This window comes from Blennius ocellaris, assembly GCF_963422515.1.
Source record: "Blennius ocellaris genome assembly, chromosome: 20".
NCBI lineage: Eukaryota > Metazoa > Chordata > Actinopteri > Blenniiformes > Blenniidae > Blennius > Blennius ocellaris.
The window spans coordinates 21,171,266-21,190,995 of record NC_137669.1 but is presented as its reverse complement, the minus strand read 5'-3'; the positions used below and the strand labels follow the sequence as shown (position 1 = coordinate 21,190,995).

Below are 19,730 nucleotides of genomic sequence, written 5' to 3'. Positions count from 1 at the left end.
AAAACTGCATTAGTTTGTTTGGTAAAGTGATGCAGACGATGGACGGGTGGATGAATCCAAGCGTGGATACTGAAAGTATCACCCTGGAGAAGGAAACGAGCCGAAACGTGAGACCTTGGTTAAAATCCCACCAGATCTGGATGCTTCTTCTCTTCTGCATTCTTTCACTGGGAAACTTCCAGTAAATATTTCTTTTCTTTCAAATTGTGCTTTGACTGTACCGGTAGACTGAATCCAGTGGCTGCTTTTGGCAGTAGAGTTAAAAAGTAGTTTTTCAGAAGAGTACGATGTATTTTGACTTTGTAGTACAACGTTCAACTTGTCAAGACTACTCCAAATATTAGTTACTTTTATAGAATCGAAATTATTCATCATCGAGGGGAATTCTTTATAGTGTTACTCCACAGAAATGAATACAGAATAAATAAAATAGAAGTTAAAATATCAATAAGAAAAGATTATTATTGAAAAAAACAGTTTTAACCACATTCCCATTACAAGCGCAACCACCAGCGCCCTCTAGTGGCCCAACATGAAAGCTACATCACTTCCAGCATTTCTGCCATTTCTATGTTAACCGACTTCATTTTCATAACGGTTGTGTAAAAACGCGAAAACTTTTGTGAAACAAAACGATGCCATCGCGCAAATGGAGCCAATTTTAGTGGTTGATGTACATCTCTACCTGTCTGAAGAAAAAGCTTCATTACACTCATATAATCGCACATAAATGGCACTGGAAAAACAATCGGCTGTCATTTCCGCAACATTCAGGACTGTTCTCATGGCTTTGGTCAAATGTTGATATTTTCACTTGTCGCTGGTTTATTCTATGTGCAGAAGTGATACCTTTTATGGCGTGTATATTGTATTTATTGGTAGAGTAATTTTTGTGTTTTTTGCATTTAACTTGTGGAGGATTGGTAGTGGGGGGGGGGTCTTCACCTGTCTCAGTCTGGGGGCCCTCACCTGTCCGTGGCCCCGGGCCGCTGTCTGTTTTCATCCGTCCTTCTGCATTTAGTAACTCCTTCATCCTTAATTGTGATGATGTCGATCATCCATTTATTTAGAGAAACACAACAAGCGTGTGTATTTGTTATGAATAAAAGCCTTCAAAGGCGTTTTTTTCTTTCTTTTTTTCCACCCCTCATCCATTAGTCGCGTGTTTTGAGCCACAGTAAAGTCCCAAACGGCTCCCATCTCACGACATTTCCCGGCAGCCGCTGACGGCTCTTTAGGAGACGGATCGAGTCCCGGTATCAACTATTTTATTTCTCCCCCCCTCCCCTCCTTTTTTTTTTTTTCCTTTATTTTTGGAAATTAAAAAAATAACAAAAAAAAACCAACAACAAAGAAACGGGAGTGCAAGTAAGTCGAATCCCTTGTTAATCTGTCCTGTGTGTGTGTGTGTGTGTGTGTGAGAGAGAGAGACTATGCGGGATAACGCCGCGGAGCCCCGCGTTTAGCCCCGCTGGCTCGCGCAGAAAGCTCGGCGGCAGCTCAGCCAACCCCATTCTGCGATTCAACCTCGAGACAAGTCGGGACAAGACCAGGTCAGTGCTTGGAAAATAGACCTGGATTCTACCTAAAACGCAGGCCAGTCGCGCTATTCCGAGCCGAAACGGTCACGGTTCCGTCCCGACACGGAACACGGCTCGTTCCAAAGGGGTTTTGGGTGTTTTTTTGCGGTGGAGAAGTCGTTGTTTTCTGGGAGGAAAGGCGTCTTGATTGTTGTTGCTAGCTAACGGTCGCGGGTTGCCTAGCTTCTTAGCTTAGCGTGGCTCTGTGTTCAGCTCGTGTTGGTCACATTTAGGCGATTGGCCGTGTTTGCTTCTCCGCGATGCAGTATATAGACACTGTGCTTGTTAATCGCTGAAATGTTGGATATTGAACGTAACTTGAGTGATAACGCCGTGAGGCTAAACGGTTAGCTTTAGCCACAACGGTTGTCGGGATTGCTAGGTGCAACTGAAGTCAGCCTCACATTAGCAGCTTCCGCGGATGAGAACAAATTTAACGAGGATGTCGCTTTTACATCACAGGTTGTTTTCTTACAGCATCTATTCATTGGAATAAGTTGCTTGTAAAATACTTTATCCAATCTAAACCCCCTTTTCAAGGGCTGGAAATCCATTGGAAAGATGGTTATAGAGACACCTGAGTGGTGTTTTGGCACGTAGCCCACGTAGACTTCCTGGGTGTTTTTTTTCCCAGATAGGTTCAATCTCATTTACAACCAGTCTCTGATTCAATTCACTGGGATTATATACAATCATGTTACTATTCTGTTATTTTGGTTAGAGCTACCAGGGTTGGGCTGGGTTATTCTGAAAGGTTAAAGAATCATCAATAAACCAGTAGTTCAAAATACTTAAAATGATTTTAACCCGTGTTTTGAAATCTTTTCCCAATGAATCCTTCAGCTTGTCTCGATTTGTTGGGTTAAATTATGTAGGACTCTTCAGAGAAAGGGAGAGATAAGATAAGTTTTACTTCTTGCTGCCCCCTTTTCAGACAAGTTTAATTAGACACGTGTTTGTGTGTAAGTATGTCGGTGTGTGTGCTTAAAAATACATGATTACATTCACCAATGAAAGTTGACTTGAGAAGGTTATGTTTGTCTGCATGGATTTATTGGTTTGTGTGTATTTTACCAACTTTTTACAAAAGCTACTCACCTAAATCGCATGGAATTTCCAGTGATAATTTGCCATCATCCTTTTCATCTCATCACCATCAACTTCCTTTAACATTTTCTAATAATACCAGCACTAATATGTCTGGTAGAAAGCCTTGCAGCATCTCCTTAACCTGGTCGCTGAGCCGTTACCATAGTGACCAGTCACTTCACACTGACCTAGTGACTTGATTTTACCTAGTTAACATTGATATGAGCTGACAGTTGTCATATTACTGGTGATAATTCAGTTTTGCAAACAAATGTGGTGTTGCTGAAGGTCTGCGCTCCACCGAGTACCAGTCCTAGTATATTTCTGTGTTTGTGTATTTCCATTAAATATATTGAGACGGATTAATTACAATGGGTTTACATATAGATATTTGTTTCTGTAAGTATTTATGGGGGACGCTGTGGCTTGGTTGGTAGGGTGGTTGTCTCTCAATGGTTGCAGGTTTGATTCCTCACCGGCACACACACGTTGGAGGGTCCCGATCAAGACCCTGAACCCAAATTGCTTCCAGTGGATGGATTGAACGCCTTGCATGGCAGCAGCCTCCATTGATGTGCATGTGTGTGAATGTGTGCGTGTAATTTTGAGTTGAAACGTAGATTCATTCAAATTGCTATAAATTGATTTTTCTTTTTTCTTTTTGACATGTCTCGGATGATTTGATGCAAACATGATATGGTGCTGAGTTAGTTTGACCCATATGAACATCTTTAACATTTCTAATCATGAGTTGTACCTGTATTGTTTCTGGACCCTCTCTAGTGCATTCAGCCAGATTAAAAGATGTACGATGATAGTTTTTCTGGTCCCATGTTCCTATTTAGCATGTTTACTGTTGATCCCATGCTGAATGTGGGTCTCACACAGTAGAAGAGGCGGATTATGGCGTGGTTAGAGGGGTGAACCCCGGTGATCTGAGGCCATGGCTGCACATCCACTTTCCTCTTAACTTCCCGAGCCTCCAACTGGAAGCTAACTTCAGCGTCAACGTAGTAGTTGCTTAAAATCGCCGCTTCGTGCAGTCGTTGCGTTTCACAACACTTATATTTACTTTTCACGTCGCCCGTTTCTTTCAGAAGTCGCTGCCAATGACCGACGAGTGCGTTTTTCACTGCGCTGCTCGGTGGGTTTGTGTGAATATAATAAGTACAAGGCCCGTATCCACCGCCATTTTGTTTTGTTCTCCCCATAAAAGCCACTTTTTCTGCCTCGACTGCTCCCCCTGACAAGCTGGACATAAACCGCCCGGCTTGTCCAGGCTGCGGTGCGGCGGTGAGTCGAACCCCGGCAGAGTAGAACAGCGACAGGGTGGCGGTGGAGCCGGTTGTTGGAACGGCATTATGAAACATGAACGCAGTCCCCCTCCCAACGAGAACGCCGAGGCCCTGTTAGCATGCTAACGCCTCTTAGCAGCATAGTGAATCTTTTTAACGCCTCCGCCTCACTTAACCGCGATCTGGACGATCCAGACACCCGACTGCGGTTGTGAATGTCGTAACCGTCACTGCGTTTCCCTCTCGGATCACTTCGACCCGTACACATGGTTAGCATTTAGCCCGGCAGGGCCCTTTGTGGCGAGCGTTGCTGCAGTTGTGGAGCTGCGGGCTCCAGTTAATCCCCGGACAACATGTAGCTGACCGGCCATCCCACGACCTAATTTCCTAATCTCATCTGGGCACCGAGGCTCGGTGCGAGTGCCGCTGCTCTTCAGGGCTTGTGCCGTTGTAACTAATCGTTCAGAGGAGTGAATGAGTCCACACGTTGTGAACCTTTCAGGGCTTTAATAGCACAGTGTTGGCTGCACATTTACCTTTTTTTTTTTTTTTTAATGTTTTTCCATGAAAAGATTTTTTAAGGAGACGATTGTCTGGGTGCGAACCGCACAGATCTGTCACGGGGTTGTTGCTTGGTGTGTCAGGGTGGATGTGCTGATGCCCATGTGTGCTTGTTTCTCTGTTAACACATTGTTCTCTCGTCTTGTAGATGGATGACACCATGGAGTTCTCTTTTGCTGTCAAGAGTAGATTTCTTTTTGTGCTTGAGCAATTCTCGGTGTAGTTTTCGTGATGTATTATCCTTGTGGTACAATTGTTTTGCATGTTTCAGTGGTCGGTGGTTCTTTCTCATTCTGTTGAATCACACCTTCCTCTCTGGGTTACATTTGATATCTACAGGCTGTGAGTTGCTTCTTTCTACGTCCATTAAATAATCCGTCAGTTATATTTCTGTCCTCATTTTGACCCCTGCTTGAATTTGTTAGATTGAACCACCAGTAGTAAACACAGCTGTTGTTTATTCCATCAATACAGCCGTTAATGGATCAAAAAGTTAAGAGGGTTTCTGTGGGTTTATACTGAATATATAACCTGAAGTTAACTACGTTGTGTTAATTTGATATGCTAAACACTGACTTGACTTTGGAGTGAGATTAATTCTATGAAATAACACCACATCTTGCCTTCGTGTTTGTATTAAACACAAAGCAACATTACGCAAAAAAAAAAAAAAAAAGAATCAACAAAAAACACAAACGACTAAATCTGTGGTTCAAGTCTTTATTGTAGTTGGAGCTCCCTTCATATAAATTTGACTTTTATTTTTATTCTTCTATCGTCTAGAAACTGTTGTTTCGGTACAGAACGTGTACTTAGAAGTTCACTGCACATTTTACCATGTATAATTGTTGTGTGTGATGAATATAGGACTTGTGAAAAAATGAACGCGGCATAAGACTTAAATTGCATCTCAAAAGCCTACATTTAAGCTGCTGAACCTGTGTTGGAGGCATTATGCTACAGAACAATGAGACAAAGAACTCAAAGTATTTCTTTGCCTCTGAAATTGCTCAGATCATGGTCCATTTAGATTGGCTCGCCCTATTGTAGATCTTATGATCTTAATTTGAGGCAAGCGAATTCACTGGCTAATCTTACATGTAGTTAAACTATCAAAAGAATCATCTGATGGTGGTAATTGTGTTTAATGGGGTGTTGATGGGGGCAGTTTAAACTGACTGATGCAGCCAAATCATGCTGAATTGGACAGATGTCAGTACCATGTGTTTTACTGATGTGCCGTATAACGAGTTCAAGCTAAAGGGCCGACGGTTGCTATGGAGCCGAACTTTGTCTCAAGGCAAGGATGAATATCATTTATACCGTGTTACCATAGAAACCACAGTTGGGCTTTTTCCTTTGTACAGCGTTTCCTGAGATGAGCACTGCACTCGCCTTGAATCGCTTTCATACATCATGAAAGCCATACATTACTACGTGGTTGACTCTGAGTCTAAAATATTTGCAGGGTTAAAATAGCAATGATATTTCAAGAAAGTTGAGGGCTACTTAAAAGATGGAGTAACACTGGAGCTCAATCAACGGCTGTGATGGTCCAAAACACTACAATGGGCTTCGATTGCACATTTTAGGGGACTGTGTGATTTGGGCAGAGCAGCAGTGGAAACCTTTTAAACAATGTGGGAATAACAATGAGCGTAAGATTCCCAGGATAGGTCTCATTTACCGGGAATATCTTTTTATATATGCAAATTTCTGTTTGGTTGCATTTATTCTGCACTATTGTTGCAGAACAAACATTTTCACTTTTGTGTATGATAGAAAATGGACTCTGCTATATGCTGTGCATGCAATAAATTATAAATATGAGGTCTAACCTCTTCTTCTCTGCTCAGTCCATATTGTTCACTGACCGGGCAACTGCAAAATGATTTTATTATATAATTGAGCTGGAAGTCGAGTTCTGTCCTATGATGAGTACAATATATTTACTAACCAGCGTAATAGCAACACTTGATGTGCAATATGTCTTTTATTTCTGGTGTAAAAATGTAAAGGAACAATTTAAAGATAATGAAGTGTGTTTGCTATTGGTTCAAATAAACAAATATCAATTTTGCGAGGAAAAAGAACAAAGACCTTGCGTCTCATAAAATTGTGCTCAGTATTTCTTCTCTTTCGCTGACGCACGAGTTTGTGAACAAGAAAAAACAAAACACAGATAAAACGGCGTCTTCTCAACTTTAATCAATAAATTCTGCTCCCCGGGTCCCACCCCTCACCCCCCCCCACCCCTCACCGGTGTTGACTTATGTAATGTATGATTTGACATATTAGTTATATTGAGTTGAATGTCTTTGTTTTGTTGTATATTCATCCTTTGGGTAAATGATGTTCTTAAGGTGCAGATTACTGGACAATTGCTTAATGATACCAGATGCAGTGCAGCTGAATCAATGCTGCAGTCAGTGGGCCTGTTGTGTTTTCCTCTGACAATAGACAGTTTCACTCTCACTCTCTGAGTAAACCTGGTGTCAAATGTCTCCCTTTCTCTCTCTCCCCCAGTCTCAGGGCTCACCATACTCAATGAGCGGACAGCGCAATGTCAGAGCGCTCTGGGCAAACTGCAAAGGGGAAGGAAGGCAAAACCAAGTATGCGTCTCTCAACCTGTTTGATACATACAAAGGAAAGAGCCTTGAAACACAAAAGCCTGTTGGTGAGTATCATTGTTTCCTGTACGCCGTCATGACGCATGTTCTGTGTAACGCAGGTTTTCAGAACGCTCGTGTAACTTGTTCAGATGATGATGTCAATATTTCTCAGGTATGCTCACATTATTATTGACAGGTCTTTACACCTGCCGCTTGGAAAATAAAAGACTTTCCAGTTAGGCAGCTTCGCAAGTATGAGTTGATGAAAAGAGGGGCTGAATGGCTCCTGGTGCTTGACGTGTCAGCTGAGCCCGACCTGAGACAGAGGCTTACTTGTGGATGCGGTTTGACTTCTGTGCCGAGTCCCCAGTCTATGTTTTATTCAGAAGCTCCCCACTACATCTAAGCAGCTGTCCCCATTGCCAAACTCCAGACTTCCCCCTCCTGCATAGTCAAGCTATGCACTGCCGTGGTTTCCCTTTGCTTCAAGGAAACAAGCTTGTGGTTTATGTTTTGTAAATATCAATATCTTGATATTTCCCTATGAACTGTGTGTTGGCTCACACAAGGCTTTTGATGATGACAAGAAGTATTTTTATATTCATATTCACCAGACAAAACTATTAATTTTGTAGCCTCGCTGCATCCCAATTGCTCATCCAGTGGAGTACGCAACGCAGCACAAACTGTCTTTTCACCGGGCTGTTTTACACCCAGTAGATTTTACTGGTGTCAGGTGTCGGTGGTACGTCTGTGCTAATGACCTCCTTTCTCTTCCCCATATCAGTTCCCCCCCGCCATGGCCTGCAGTCTCTTGGTAAAGTTGCCTCCGCACGGCGTATGCCACCCCCTGCCAACCTGCCCAGTCTGAAGGCAGAGAACAAAGGCAACGATCCCAACGTCTCGCTCATTCCCAAAGACGGCACAGGATGGGCAAGCAAACAGGAACAAGCAGACCCAAAGAGGTTCGAAGCCTAAATCCAAACATGCACGTGAATTGTTACTGTGGGGTTTGGCCCGGTCCGACATGTTGGTGGATTTCTTTGCTCTCCGCAGTACCGATGCCTCGTCGGCACCGCAGCCGGAATCGCAGCAGCCTGCGGATTCACAGATACCTGCACCGACCCGCCCGAGAACCCCGCCAGCTTCAGAGGTATTAATAAAGTTGAATTAAGTTAATAAAGGCTTCACAGTGTGTTGTTGACACACGTTATTGTTTGTTCGTGTTGTCTTTTCAGACTCTGGCCCCAGCTTCAACCCAGGCCGTAGGGGCAAGGTCCTGGGCGCAGGCCAGTGTTACACATGGAATACAAGGGGATGGTAAAGCCTTTTCATATTTTTATACCCGTCCTTGAATGTAATTACAACCATTATTGAGCCACTCCCCTGGTTTCCCTATTTACGCAGGTGGAAAGGGATCAAACCTACCGTCGCCATTCTCTCGCGAGGAATTTCCCACCCTGCAGGCGGCTGGCGACCAGGACAAAGCTGGCAGAGAACAGGGCACTGCAGATCAGTGGTATGGGCCCGGACCAAGCCTCCGCCCCCAGAGTGAGTGACGCCCTCCAAACCCTCAACAGCAAATCCGTCATTGGAGGTGTACTAACCATTTGTTCTTCTGACGTATTTACTTTACTCAGACGTCACAAATTGGCGGGATGGTGGGGGCCGAGGTATGGCACCCACCCTGGGCGGGGAGGGGGCAGCAGAGGGTGGCGCTGGTGGAGCTCTGGTAATGGATGGGGCGGCGGGGGTCCCTCCAAACTCCCAGGCTCATGGGCCACTTAGGAACCCTCCTGCAGGGTCTGTCTTGCCTCTTCCCCAGCCTCCTGTGGGGCCTGGGTTTCCCCAATATCGAGGAATCATGCCTCCATTCGTAAGTTTTCCTTTGTTTTTCACTCTTTTTTTTCTTTCCTCAACTGTAAAAGGAATTGTCTAAACTGTAAAATCTTCCACCCTAGATGTATCCTCCCTACCTGCCCTTCCCAGGCCCTTATGGCCCTCAGGGGCCCTTCAGGTACCCGTCACCTGGAGAAGGGCCAGTTCCAAGGTACACCATGTAGATTCAAGCATGATATTATTAAACAGCAGTTTGACTATTATGCTCCTCTTATTATGGTCATGGTTTTGTTTTTTATAATTTGTTTTTTGTATGGTTTTTAAATAACTGTGTCCATTTTCCCAGATTCGCTCGAGGTCCTGACAGGTCACAGGGCGGCCCACGTGATGTCGGTGGAGAAGTGGTGAAGCGACCTTCCATCCTGAAGCAGGATGACCTGAAGGAGCTCGATGAGCTGGATCACGATGGAGACGAGGGCTGGGCAGGTAACTCAAAAATAACATTTATTTGAGTTCACATGAAGTCGTAATGAAAAGTAACTAATTGTGCAAGTAATTTTTGCCACCAAAACTGTTTTTTGTTATTTTATTTTCTGGTAAACCCTGCATCTTTACTCAAACGTCATGTTTGTTTTGTTTTTCACTCGAATCGGAGCAGCCTGTGTCAAGAGTGTGACAAGGGCAGTTTTATTTAGCGTAACATGAGACAATTTGAAAAACATTCTATTCCTCTCAGTTTTTCCACTTAGCCTTGAGTTGAATACATTCAGCATTGTGGATTTCTTATGCTGACTTCATTAATATTGAAGTAAGTTACATCCAAATATAAGATAAAGAAAATTACGTTTGAATTGACCTCTTGTTTACAGAGATTCAACAGCAGTCGATGACCAATCATTTATTTATGTTGTGGCCTATAGAGAAAAAAATACATTTGCATTTGTCTATTCAATGTTATAGAGTGCTGAATGGATGTCCTGTAAATACATAGTTATAAAGTGTTCTGCAATGTAATTATTCCTAAACAGGAGCTCATGAGGAGACTGATTATTCTGCCAAGTTGAAGTTCAGCGACGATGAAGGGGATGAAGAGGGGGAAGAAGAGGGAACCGAGACCATGGATGACTCCCAGTGTGTGAAAGAGCTCATTCATTGTGTACTGACCTAAAATATATTGCTATTTTTGGCTGAAAACCTCACTGGCTGTTTTGTGTGATTGCGATTCCAGTGAGCAACAGAGGTCCCAGGATGCACCTCCATCAACCTCTGTCTCTCGAGCCTCGGACGGCGGCGGAGACACCCGCCGGACCCCTCCCGCCAGTGCTGACAACAGCCCCCAACCCCCCTCCGGCAAGCCTGGGTGGTCTGAGGAGGGAGGCAGTGGCTGGGCTGGGCAGGGACCACCTCCCAACTTCCAGGTAGAGTGCTGCTCACCAGCCGAGATTCCCTCAGACGTTTGTACTTAAGGTCCTGTTTGCATGACGACGTTTTCAAGCGAAAACGTGAAACTTTTCTTATGATCTTGGCTCGTCATTTACAGTATTCAAAGTCGCTGACTGAAGACTCCAGAGTTTCGAGAGGCTTTTCTCTCTCTCTTTCCGTGTCATCAGGGGAGCCTGAACTGTCCTGAAGCACTGGGTAGTGGTACTAAATAGGTACACTACAGTTGTAGTAAATAGCTCTGCACAGGTATTGTCACCTGGGCTTTTTTCTAACTTAGACATCATCTGGGTCATATGTGGTGACACGTTTCCTACATATACAACCTCTGCATTCATTTTGGAGTGGCGGAGTGCCACGTCAGTGTCCTGTACTGGGTCGGGTACTTGTGAGCCAGTGCGCTGATAATGGGGTGGAAGAGACTGAACACAAGGCAGCGTTTTAGCTGCTAAAGTCATTTTATGTGCAGGAGGCCAGTTCAGTGCACAGTTTTAGGCAGTGAGACATCCACTCATCTGGACGGTCAATTTTCAAAAAAGATGCTTGGAAAAAGTGGGCGGTTTATTCAAAGCCATCTAAAATATATGTACAGTAGAATCTTAGGTGAGGGGGTCCATTAAAAGCAGACACCTTGCGGACTGAGCAGAGAGCTTGTAACTGTTACACATTTTAATGAGCGGACGGCCTCCCTGCAAGAAAAACTGTTAAGCATTTGAATGTTCGTATTATACGTATATATGTGTGCATGGTAGTTTGTGGTTATACAAAAAACAGAAGCACCCATTCGTGGTGGGACATGCATACTACAGTATTTTCGCTGTTTCTGATGTCTTAGTTTGTGCAGTCGTCGTTTTCAAAATGTTACCATCTGAACACTAAACTTTTCTGAAACAAAGAAATGATGGTGTTTTTACTTGATCGTTGTCTTGTGAACGTGTACTAAAGCTTTAAAAAAAAAAAAAAAAAAAAAAGTCCAAATTTACAATAGAGGGTAAGATTTGCACACTGTTATGCCAAGAGTGTGTCTGTCAGTGTAGATTATTGTGGTGGACCATGGCTAACTGTGTCTGCCTGTATACAGGGGCGCAGGCCTGGATTGGGTGGCCACCGGGAGCAGCCCTCCCCCCCACCTGGGCCGCTCCTCGGACAAGGTCCCTACTCCTGTTACCGACAGGTAGACATCCAGATAGGGCCTCATAGAAAAATCATTGCTGCCATTACTCCATCCGCCACCATCAGGTCCTACTGCGCAGCCATCTTTAGTTTTGTGTTTGCCTTTTTCCTCTTGCGTTTAACTGCAGGTGTTTCTTTCATTCTTCAAGCCTTATTCTCCATAATCGTGTCCCTTAGCCGTTTAAAGGCGTGCAATTAATCAACGTTTATGTTCTAACTGTTAAGGACCGACCCCACAACCAAGGAGCCCCCCTTGGCCCAGGGAAATCTGCCCCTGTCCAGCATCCGGCGGCAGCAGCAGGAGGCCCCACACCTCCCACCCAGCCAGGACTACTGGTCCACGGGGCCCAGGGAGACGATGAGGATGAAACATGGCGTCAGCGCAGGAAACAGTCTTCTACTGAGATCTCTGCCGCTGTGGAGCGAGCCCGCCGCCGCCGTGAAGAGGAAGAACGTCGAATGGAAGAGGAGAGGCGAGCAGCCTGCGCTGAGAAGCTGAAGAGGCTTGATGAGAAGCAGCAGCAGCAGCAGCAAGGCAGCAACACAGTCGGGGGTAGCAGCAGTAAACCTCCCAGCCTCGATGGGAACTCGACAGTTGCTACAGCAGGCAGCCCCAGTCCATCTGTGTCGGCTTCGTCCCCAAATGTCAGCCAGCCCTCCTCCCCCTGTGTTGACCCAGAGGAGCCGCCAGTGTTGGCTGTTCCGCCGGTGTCTGGTCCTGCAGCGGGTGAACGACAGCGAGCCAGCAGCAACAGCAGCTATGACTCCAGTGCAGGTTAGTTGTGCTCCATAATAAGGTCACAAACATTTAACCAGCATCAAATCAAAGATTTGTCTTTTTCATTAAATGTGCCGATTCAACACTGAAAGGTTTTATTTGGTTTGGGTGCAGAGGCCCAGCAGTGCCCGCAGCCTGTTGTTTCACAGCCGCAGCCACAGCCGGCCGCACACGAAGTACCTTTACAAGGAGAGAGCAAAGAAGAGACCATGGCCACTGCCCACATCCGAGGTGGTAGTGGAGGTGACAGAGGGGTCGACCCGGTAAAGATCGAGAATGTCGGAGGGGGAGCAGGTCGTCCAGCTGGAGGTCCTCCTGGTCAGGGATACTCAAAGTACCAGAAGTCACTGCCCCCTCGATTTCAGCGGCAGCAACAGGTTAGGACTTGTCCATGTTTGTGCAATCGTATATCACTTTCACTTGAATCAATGTTTCCTGCAATAGTCTTGCTCTTTGTATGCTGCTCCTGATATTTCAGCACACTGGGTGTTTTCTGACACTGTTCTCTCTCCGAAGGAGCAACTCCTGAAGCAGCAGCAGCAGTGGCAGCAGCAGCAGCAGCACAGCCAGGCTTCACAAAGCCAGCTGTCCCCCCAGCCCCAGGGACCTCAGGGTCCTTCACCAGGTTCGACGCCACAGCCAGGGCCAGGACCTAAGCAGGGCGGACCACTGTATCAGCCTGGCAACATGGTGAGACCTCCACCCCTGCCCATGAATTTTGACCCTCGCTGGATGATGATGCCCTACATGGACCCCCGCATGATGCAGGGTCGCCCTCCTCCAATGGACTACTATTCAGCTGGCATGCATCCATCAGGTGAGTCCGTGGGACTAATTAAAGCATTAGACTATTATTCATCACCTGCTGTTGTAGTTCATGCTAATTGAAGTGTTGGATTCCAGTCAACAGTATCTATAGTCTGTTATCATCTGATTAGACTTGTTCATAGCCAGACTTTCACTGTCACAGGGATGATGGGACGTGAGCGATCTGACTCAGGGGGTTCTGGTTCAGACCCCTTTGACAGGCAACAGCAGCATCCAGGGCATCCTCATCGTGGGACCCCCCCTATGGATCCCAAGGTGGCCTGGGGGCCGGAGGGGTTTACTGGCAGTGGGGAGAACCGTGGGCTCACATCCCCTCTGAGACAGAAGCAGGCGATGGAGGATGACGACGTGGCCAAAGGGCCCAGGTAGATACACTTCAGTCACAAAATGCTTTCCAACGGTTTCGCTCTACGTTCCGCCTTCTTCACTTTTCCTCTTTCTTTTCTGTGAGCTACATTATCTATTAATACACTCTACCTCGCTCCATCCCTATGAAATTAATTTGCTGTATTATAATTTAGAGCTATCTTGGCTCTTTCACTGAGTAACTGATTAACTTAAAATTTTCTTTGCTAGGAGTGACACTCCTCCACATCGCATGCGAGAAGCTGGATTAGGACCCATCCAGCAGCCCAGCTCCACATCTGGGACATCCAATCAAACCCCTCCTCCTGTCGGAAGTCAAGTTGGCAACCAAGGTGGCAGCCACCACCCTCATCACTACATAAGTGGACGTGGCAACTACAGCAACTTCCCCGACCAGGGTGGAAGGATGCCTCCACACCAACACCAGCAGAGGGGGGGTGACAGGGGAAACCAGCCTCATGGCTTCACCCACCAAGACGAAGGGCCGCCGCGAGGGTCTCAGCAAGGTCAGATATGGGGAGCCCCACATCCACATTACGACCGTAATGGTCGTGCAGACCTCCCTCCTGTTGAGAGCAACTCTCATCACCACCACCACCCTCAGCAGCCTCACTTCTCTCATCACCCACACAAGGCTGAGAGCAACCGGGACAGGGTTGGTGAGGCCCCCACCAAGAAAACTGACTCTACTCCCCCTCTTCCTTCCCTCTCCTCATCCTGCTCTTCTTCCTCTTCATCTTCTTCTGCTCGGGAGGATGGGAGCGTCAAGGTGGCCCAGCATCATCACCCACCGCAGAGAGATGGCGAGGCTCATGGTCACAGTGAAAGAGGAAACGGCGGCAATTCAGGCAGCAGCAGCCATGGGAAACAGGAGAAGACCGGCCCGGCCTATGCTCCCCATTCCTCCGTGACTGCTAGCCCACCTTCATCTCAACACGGCAGTCATAATCAGCCACCGCAACAGCAGCATCCCCATCCCAGATCAAACCAAAGAGGAGGGCGAGAACACAAGACGGAGACCCAGTGGGGCCCGCGGCCTGGCAGCAACATGGGCGGAGGATCCTCTCATGGCAGGAGGGCCAACAACACAGGAGGAGGCAACAACTCGCGTGGAGGAGAGGACTCCTCGAACACTCTCTCGGATCACAAGCCCTCGAACCAGACTGGAGGAGGGAACGCCAACAAGAGAGCTGGTCCAATTAAGAAACCAGTCTTGAAGGAATTGAAGAAAGAGGGAGTTGTTGATGGAGGAGACAAGGCAAACCCCGGCTTTGGAAAAGATAAAGATCAAGATGGTAGCCAACCCACTTCCATGAAGCAAGAGGCCTCATCTGTTTCCCAGAATGCATCAGCCCCATCTAAAGATGAACAGGCCCAAACAGGCAAACCCAGGAATGGAGGGAAAGACCGATCTTCAGGTGGAGGTAGAGGACCCAAAGATGTGGATACTACAGGATCAGGATTCACGGGATCCTCCTCGAGGAGGGACAGAGATCGGTCCTTTGAAAGAGGAGGCAGCACCCTGCATCACCACGGGGTGCCCCCCAAAGGCAGCAGAGCCAGTCGAGGACGCGGGGGAGAGTTTTATGGGCGTGGTCGTGGTTTTCGAGGTACCTACACAGCAAGTACAGGACCCGCTGGAGGCAGTCGGGGCAGAATGGGGGGCAGGAGTGGAAGAGACTACCGCTCATCAGTTGGTAGTGGCCATGTCCAGGAATGTAAAGGTGAGGGAGCAGGTGGCAGGCATGGTCAGGATCGGTCTCAGCATAACCCTGCCAGGGCCAGAAATCGCAGTGAAACTCGCAGCGAGGGTTCCGAGTATGAAGAAATTCCCAAAAGGAGACGGGAGAGGGGATCAGAAACGGGCAGCGAGAGTGCTGCGAGTGACCCCGGCCACTCGGACAAAGAGGAAGGCCAGAAGCCCAACATTAAAAATGGCCCCAACAATGCCAACACCGCAGGCAGCGGAAACAACTCGTCTGTGCCACCCAGAGGTTCCCAGGCCCGTGTCTTCACGCCCAGAGGAGTGCCCTCAAGAAGGGGCAGAGGTGGTGGTGGTGGTGGTGGTGGTGGTGGAGGTGGTGGTGGGAATATTTACAGGGGGAGTGGCAATATGGGAGGAACTGCTGGGGGACACAGAGTTGGACCTAACTCAGCCTCACATGGGGGTTCTTCCAGATCGTCAGCTTCCAACCGTAAGCAGCAAGGTCCGCCACCAACCTCTGGACCAAAAGACTTTGGAAGGGGAGGAAACGCAGGAGAAAAGAAGGACAAGGTAGCAGATGGAAATCCAACTCAGAATCAGGGGACGAACCCCCCGCAGCCGTCTATACCTGCTACGACTCCCGTGACTCTGACTTCCACTGAAAATGGAGGAGTAGTACCTCAACAAGCTTCAACCAATCCTGCGCCAAACTCTGGAGGCCAGAATGCGCTCCCTCTCCCCAACAACCGTGGGTTCCCTCCTGCCGGGTTTGAGCGACCCCCGCGGCGTCGCCGTCATGGCCGCTCCCAGCATCAGCAGGACAAACCGCCCCGCTTCCGGAGACTGAAGGAGCGAGAGAACGCAGCTCGGATCAACGGCGGAGGAGGCGTCATTGGAGGAGGAAGATCCTCGTCTCCTGCCATGAATTCAGTCCAGGACAGTAACGGAGCCCCCCCCTCCGCTCCCATGACAGCAAATGCCCAGAATAATAACCACAACGCCACACTAACAACCAACAATAACAGCAGTGGTGGGCATGTCAGCAACTCAAACCACCACCATCATCACTACAACCAGGGAAACAGTGGTCCAGCCCACCCTCCGCACCCCCACAGCCACGGGGCAAAGTCCCCGGACTTCACCAACCAGAACTCTGACCAGGCCAATGAGGAGTGGGAGACCGCCTCCGAGAGCAGCGACTTCACAGAGTTCAGAGATCGGGAGGGAGGTGGAGGAAGCAGCGGCGGAGGAGGAGTAGGAGGAGGAGGAGGCGGCAGCGGTGGAGGAGGAGGAGGGGGGGGAGGAGGAGGAGGAGGCAGCGGCGGAGGAGGAGGAGGAGGAGGGAAGTCATACCCTTCTCAACACCACCACCATCACCACCACCACGCGGGAAGGGGAGGAGGAGGCGGTGGTGGAGGCATGGCGGATCGTGAGATGATTGGCAAGGAGCCCTCTGCTAACAAAAGAAGCTTCTCCAGTCAGCGTCCTGGGATGGAGCGACAGAACCGGAGGGTCGGCACCGGCGGGGGCGGAGGGGGAGGCAGAGGCCCCCGTGGCCCGCCAGGCGGCGGGGGCTCCGGTGGTCCCGGCAATGGAGGCGGCAACCGTGGGGAGAAGAGAGGCAACTGGCCGTCGCCTAAAAATAGGAAGTGATGGGATAGAAAACATTTGAGATGAACCCCACCCACATCACATCCCAGTCCCACTCAGTCGTTCAGTCATGGCTGCTCAGCTCCACCCTGAAGCCCATTAGTGCTTTGTACAGTTAACAGAGATGGTTTTCACCTTCACCGCCCTCTTCTACCCTCCTCTCTCATCCTCATATCTACCGTCCGTTATTGTGTATTTCTCCACTTGGTCCGTCTGGCTCTCCCGTTTATTTTTTACCCCCCGCCTTTTCTCCACTCCTCCCCCAGCCATCCTTTCTTTCGATTAATCCCCGAAACTCCCCTGTGTTGGATATGAAAAGCATGTGGTTATGCAGTGGAGGTGCACGTCGTCACGTCAGAAGACATTCACACAGAGCTTTCTACACGTACTTGCATATACAAGCACAAATATGACGCGCTCAGAAACGCGTGCGAAAGTGTGTGCAAACAAATTAAAAAAAAAAAAAAATGTGGGTTTAAATTGGCAGAAATGTTTGGACCGGGCTAACTTTTATATGTATATGTACCTGTGTATATTTCTACCACACCGTTGGCCTTGGGTGGTATTCAGCAGTGCAGTCCTGCATTACTTCCCTCACACTGGGAAAACGTGCAGCGTCATCTTTTAACAAGAACAATGTACCATCAATTATTTTGTTTGTCTTGTTGGGGGGGGGGTTTTTCTGTTTCGTTTGGCCTTGTGTCAGTTGTGTTTCAGCCTCTGAGAAATATTAGGGGTGTGCGTGTGCGTGCGTGTGTGTGTGTGTGTGTGTGTATTCTCCTACCAAGCAGGTCATTAAAAGTATCTTTTTACTCAAATTCCCAATTCCCTTTTCTCGCTGGCTTTTTGGTCTCTGGCAGTTTGTCCGAATACTGTGATTAAACCCAGTGAAGTACTTCTGCTCAGCACTCGGTCACATCCATTAGTCTTTAATATCCATGTTTCTGCTGCTCGCTCTCATACACCGTGTGGAATTTGGCCCCCGGCTTGTTGACCTGCTCTCCCCATTAGACATTCACTGCTCCTTTTCTCCTGGCCTCTGTAGCATCCTCCCTCCTTCCCTCCCTCCCTCCCTCCCTCCCTCCCTGCCGGCAGAACTTCTGCACCCGGCAGAGATGGAAGCATCAGTAGTTTTGCGCTCTAAGTTTTGTTTACCCGATAAATACTGTCTCGGTAGCTTTGTGGATTGATTGATTTTTTTTTTTTTTTAAACCACCCATTTTTTTTCTCAGTGGCTTCCACTTTTTATGGAGACACTTTGTTTTTCCCCTTTTTCCTCCAGTCGACGTTGGCAGGGGAATAATGAGCTTCATGAAAATGTAGTTCACGGTAGACTAAAGAAGTTTCATGAAATACCTTAATGAGTAATTGTTTTAATAAGCACTCCCTGTAGTAGAACACACATCCACACTTGCTGTTTTTTTTTCCTTTTCTTTTCTTTTTCCTCTTCCTTGTGTTGATTTTTTGTTGTTGTTGTTGTTGGGGTGTGAGTTACATGTGATGCAACAGGACAGGTACTCTGTCTGGGCCCAGAGTACCACCGAACCCCCACCACCACCACCACCCCCACCACCACCACCTCTCTGTGCTCCTGTGGAGACTCCTCACACCACGAAGGACTCCTTGTCTGAGGAAGTATTTTATTTTTCAGAGTGTGTGTAATCGGGACGACTGTTTAAGCCCAGAAACAAATCAAAATCCAGGACTTTGCTGCAGTTCAACCACATGGTTTTGTTTTGTTTTTTGTCCCCCCCCCCAAGATTTTACTTGCGACAAATAAATGCCGACCTGGAGTGAGGAAATACTGGATTGATGTAGGATTTACTCGTGCGAGCATAGTTTGTGTTACACATAAAGAGACATTCAAACGACTGGAAACAACATCCAATTCTGTCATCTGCATTTACTCTGTCACTGCTGTAAGTTGGGGTTTGTTTGTTTACTGACAACAGTTTGAAGATCGTCTCTGGGATGTTGAGTAGGGCATTTGAAGATGTGTATGCGTGTGTGTGTGTGCGTGTACGTTTGTGTGTGTGTGTGTGTGTGTGTGTGTGTTTTTCTGGTGTCTGTAATATCGGGGAATGGGTGGGGACCAGAGGGTTAACATGGATGGCAAGCTATGTCTGCCTTGTTTGCCCACATGTTATTTAACCAATATTATTAAGACAATTCTACTGTTTCTTAAATACATCCGCATATATACATTCAGCTGTGTGTATATGTTCATCATCCAAATGAAGAACCCGCAGTGGAGAGCTCCACCACTTGTTTTGTATAATTTATGCGTACATTCTTCAGCAGGCAAGTGAAGTTGGGACATACTTTATTTTTCACGATGACTTCTCTGAGCATGATCACGCCCATGGGTGCAGCTTGCTTTGCCTGTTACTGGTTTATAAATTGATAGCCGTACACTTAACACTGGCTCAAAGAGTCCCTCATCCCTCCTTAACTCTTAACGTTGATGTGCGCATTATTGTATGTACCCATGTTGAAAAGAAAACAAAAGTAGTGTATTCCAGTTTAAAAAAACAACAAAAAAAAGAAGTACTCAAAGATTGTATTATGTTTCCAGCATTACAGAGGTACCAGGAGTGGTTCAAACTGTTTTTAGCATTTATGGTTTTATTAACCGTAATATACACACATGTATGTATATTGGTATGTATCTAAGTTTTGTCTACCCCAACTTACATTCCCACAAACAAATGTTGCCATTTTTAGTTCAAGGGAGCAATGTACAAGCAGAGAAGTGTCTTATTATAATAAAGTTATACAGAGAAGGCAAAGTTAAATAAACTACTTTTGATTTA

At 47.1% G+C, this 19,730-nt stretch overlaps 1 protein-coding gene across 2 annotated transcripts; it reads left to right on the top strand.

Annotated features, from left to right (window-relative positions):
• Nucleotides 1-1,523: 1,523 nt before the first annotated feature.
• Nucleotides 1,524-19,730, top strand: prrc2a (proline-rich coiled-coil 2A). 2 transcript variants are annotated; one of them, XM_080515539.1, is made up of 16 exons: nucleotides 1,524-1,553; nucleotides 7,052-7,203; nucleotides 7,926-8,103; nucleotides 8,195-8,291; nucleotides 8,377-8,458; nucleotides 8,546-8,689; nucleotides 8,779-9,014; nucleotides 9,100-9,188; nucleotides 9,324-9,463; nucleotides 10,006-10,108; nucleotides 10,206-10,395; nucleotides 11,816-12,365; nucleotides 12,483-12,745; nucleotides 12,885-13,185; nucleotides 13,384-13,561; nucleotides 13,773-19,730. In XM_080515539.1, the coding sequence occupies exons 2-16, from the start codon at nucleotides 7,089-7,091 to the stop codon at nucleotides 16,918-16,920; spliced, it is 5,814 nt and encodes a 1,937-aa protein (XP_080371665.1). In that variant the 5' UTR covers nucleotides 1,524-1,553; nucleotides 7,052-7,088; the 3' UTR covers nucleotides 16,921-19,730. The 2 variants fall into 2 exon arrangements, with proteins under 2 accessions (XP_080371665.1, XP_080371664.1); XM_080515538.1 differs by having other exon boundaries at nucleotides 13,339-13,561.

Coding starts and splice junctions, on each gene's coding strand:
- prrc2a (XM_080515538.1), top strand. CDS start 7,089: ATGTCAGAGCGCTCTGGGCAAACTGCAAAGGGGAAGGAAGGCAAAACC. Junction 8,292..8,376: donor GAACCCCGCCAGCTTCAGAG/GTATTAATAAAG, acceptor TTGTCTTTTCAG/ACTCTGGCCCCAGCTTCAAC. Junction 10,109..10,205: donor GAGACCATGGATGACTCCCA/GTGTGTGAAAGA, acceptor TTGCGATTCCAG/TGAGCAACAGAGGTCCCAGG.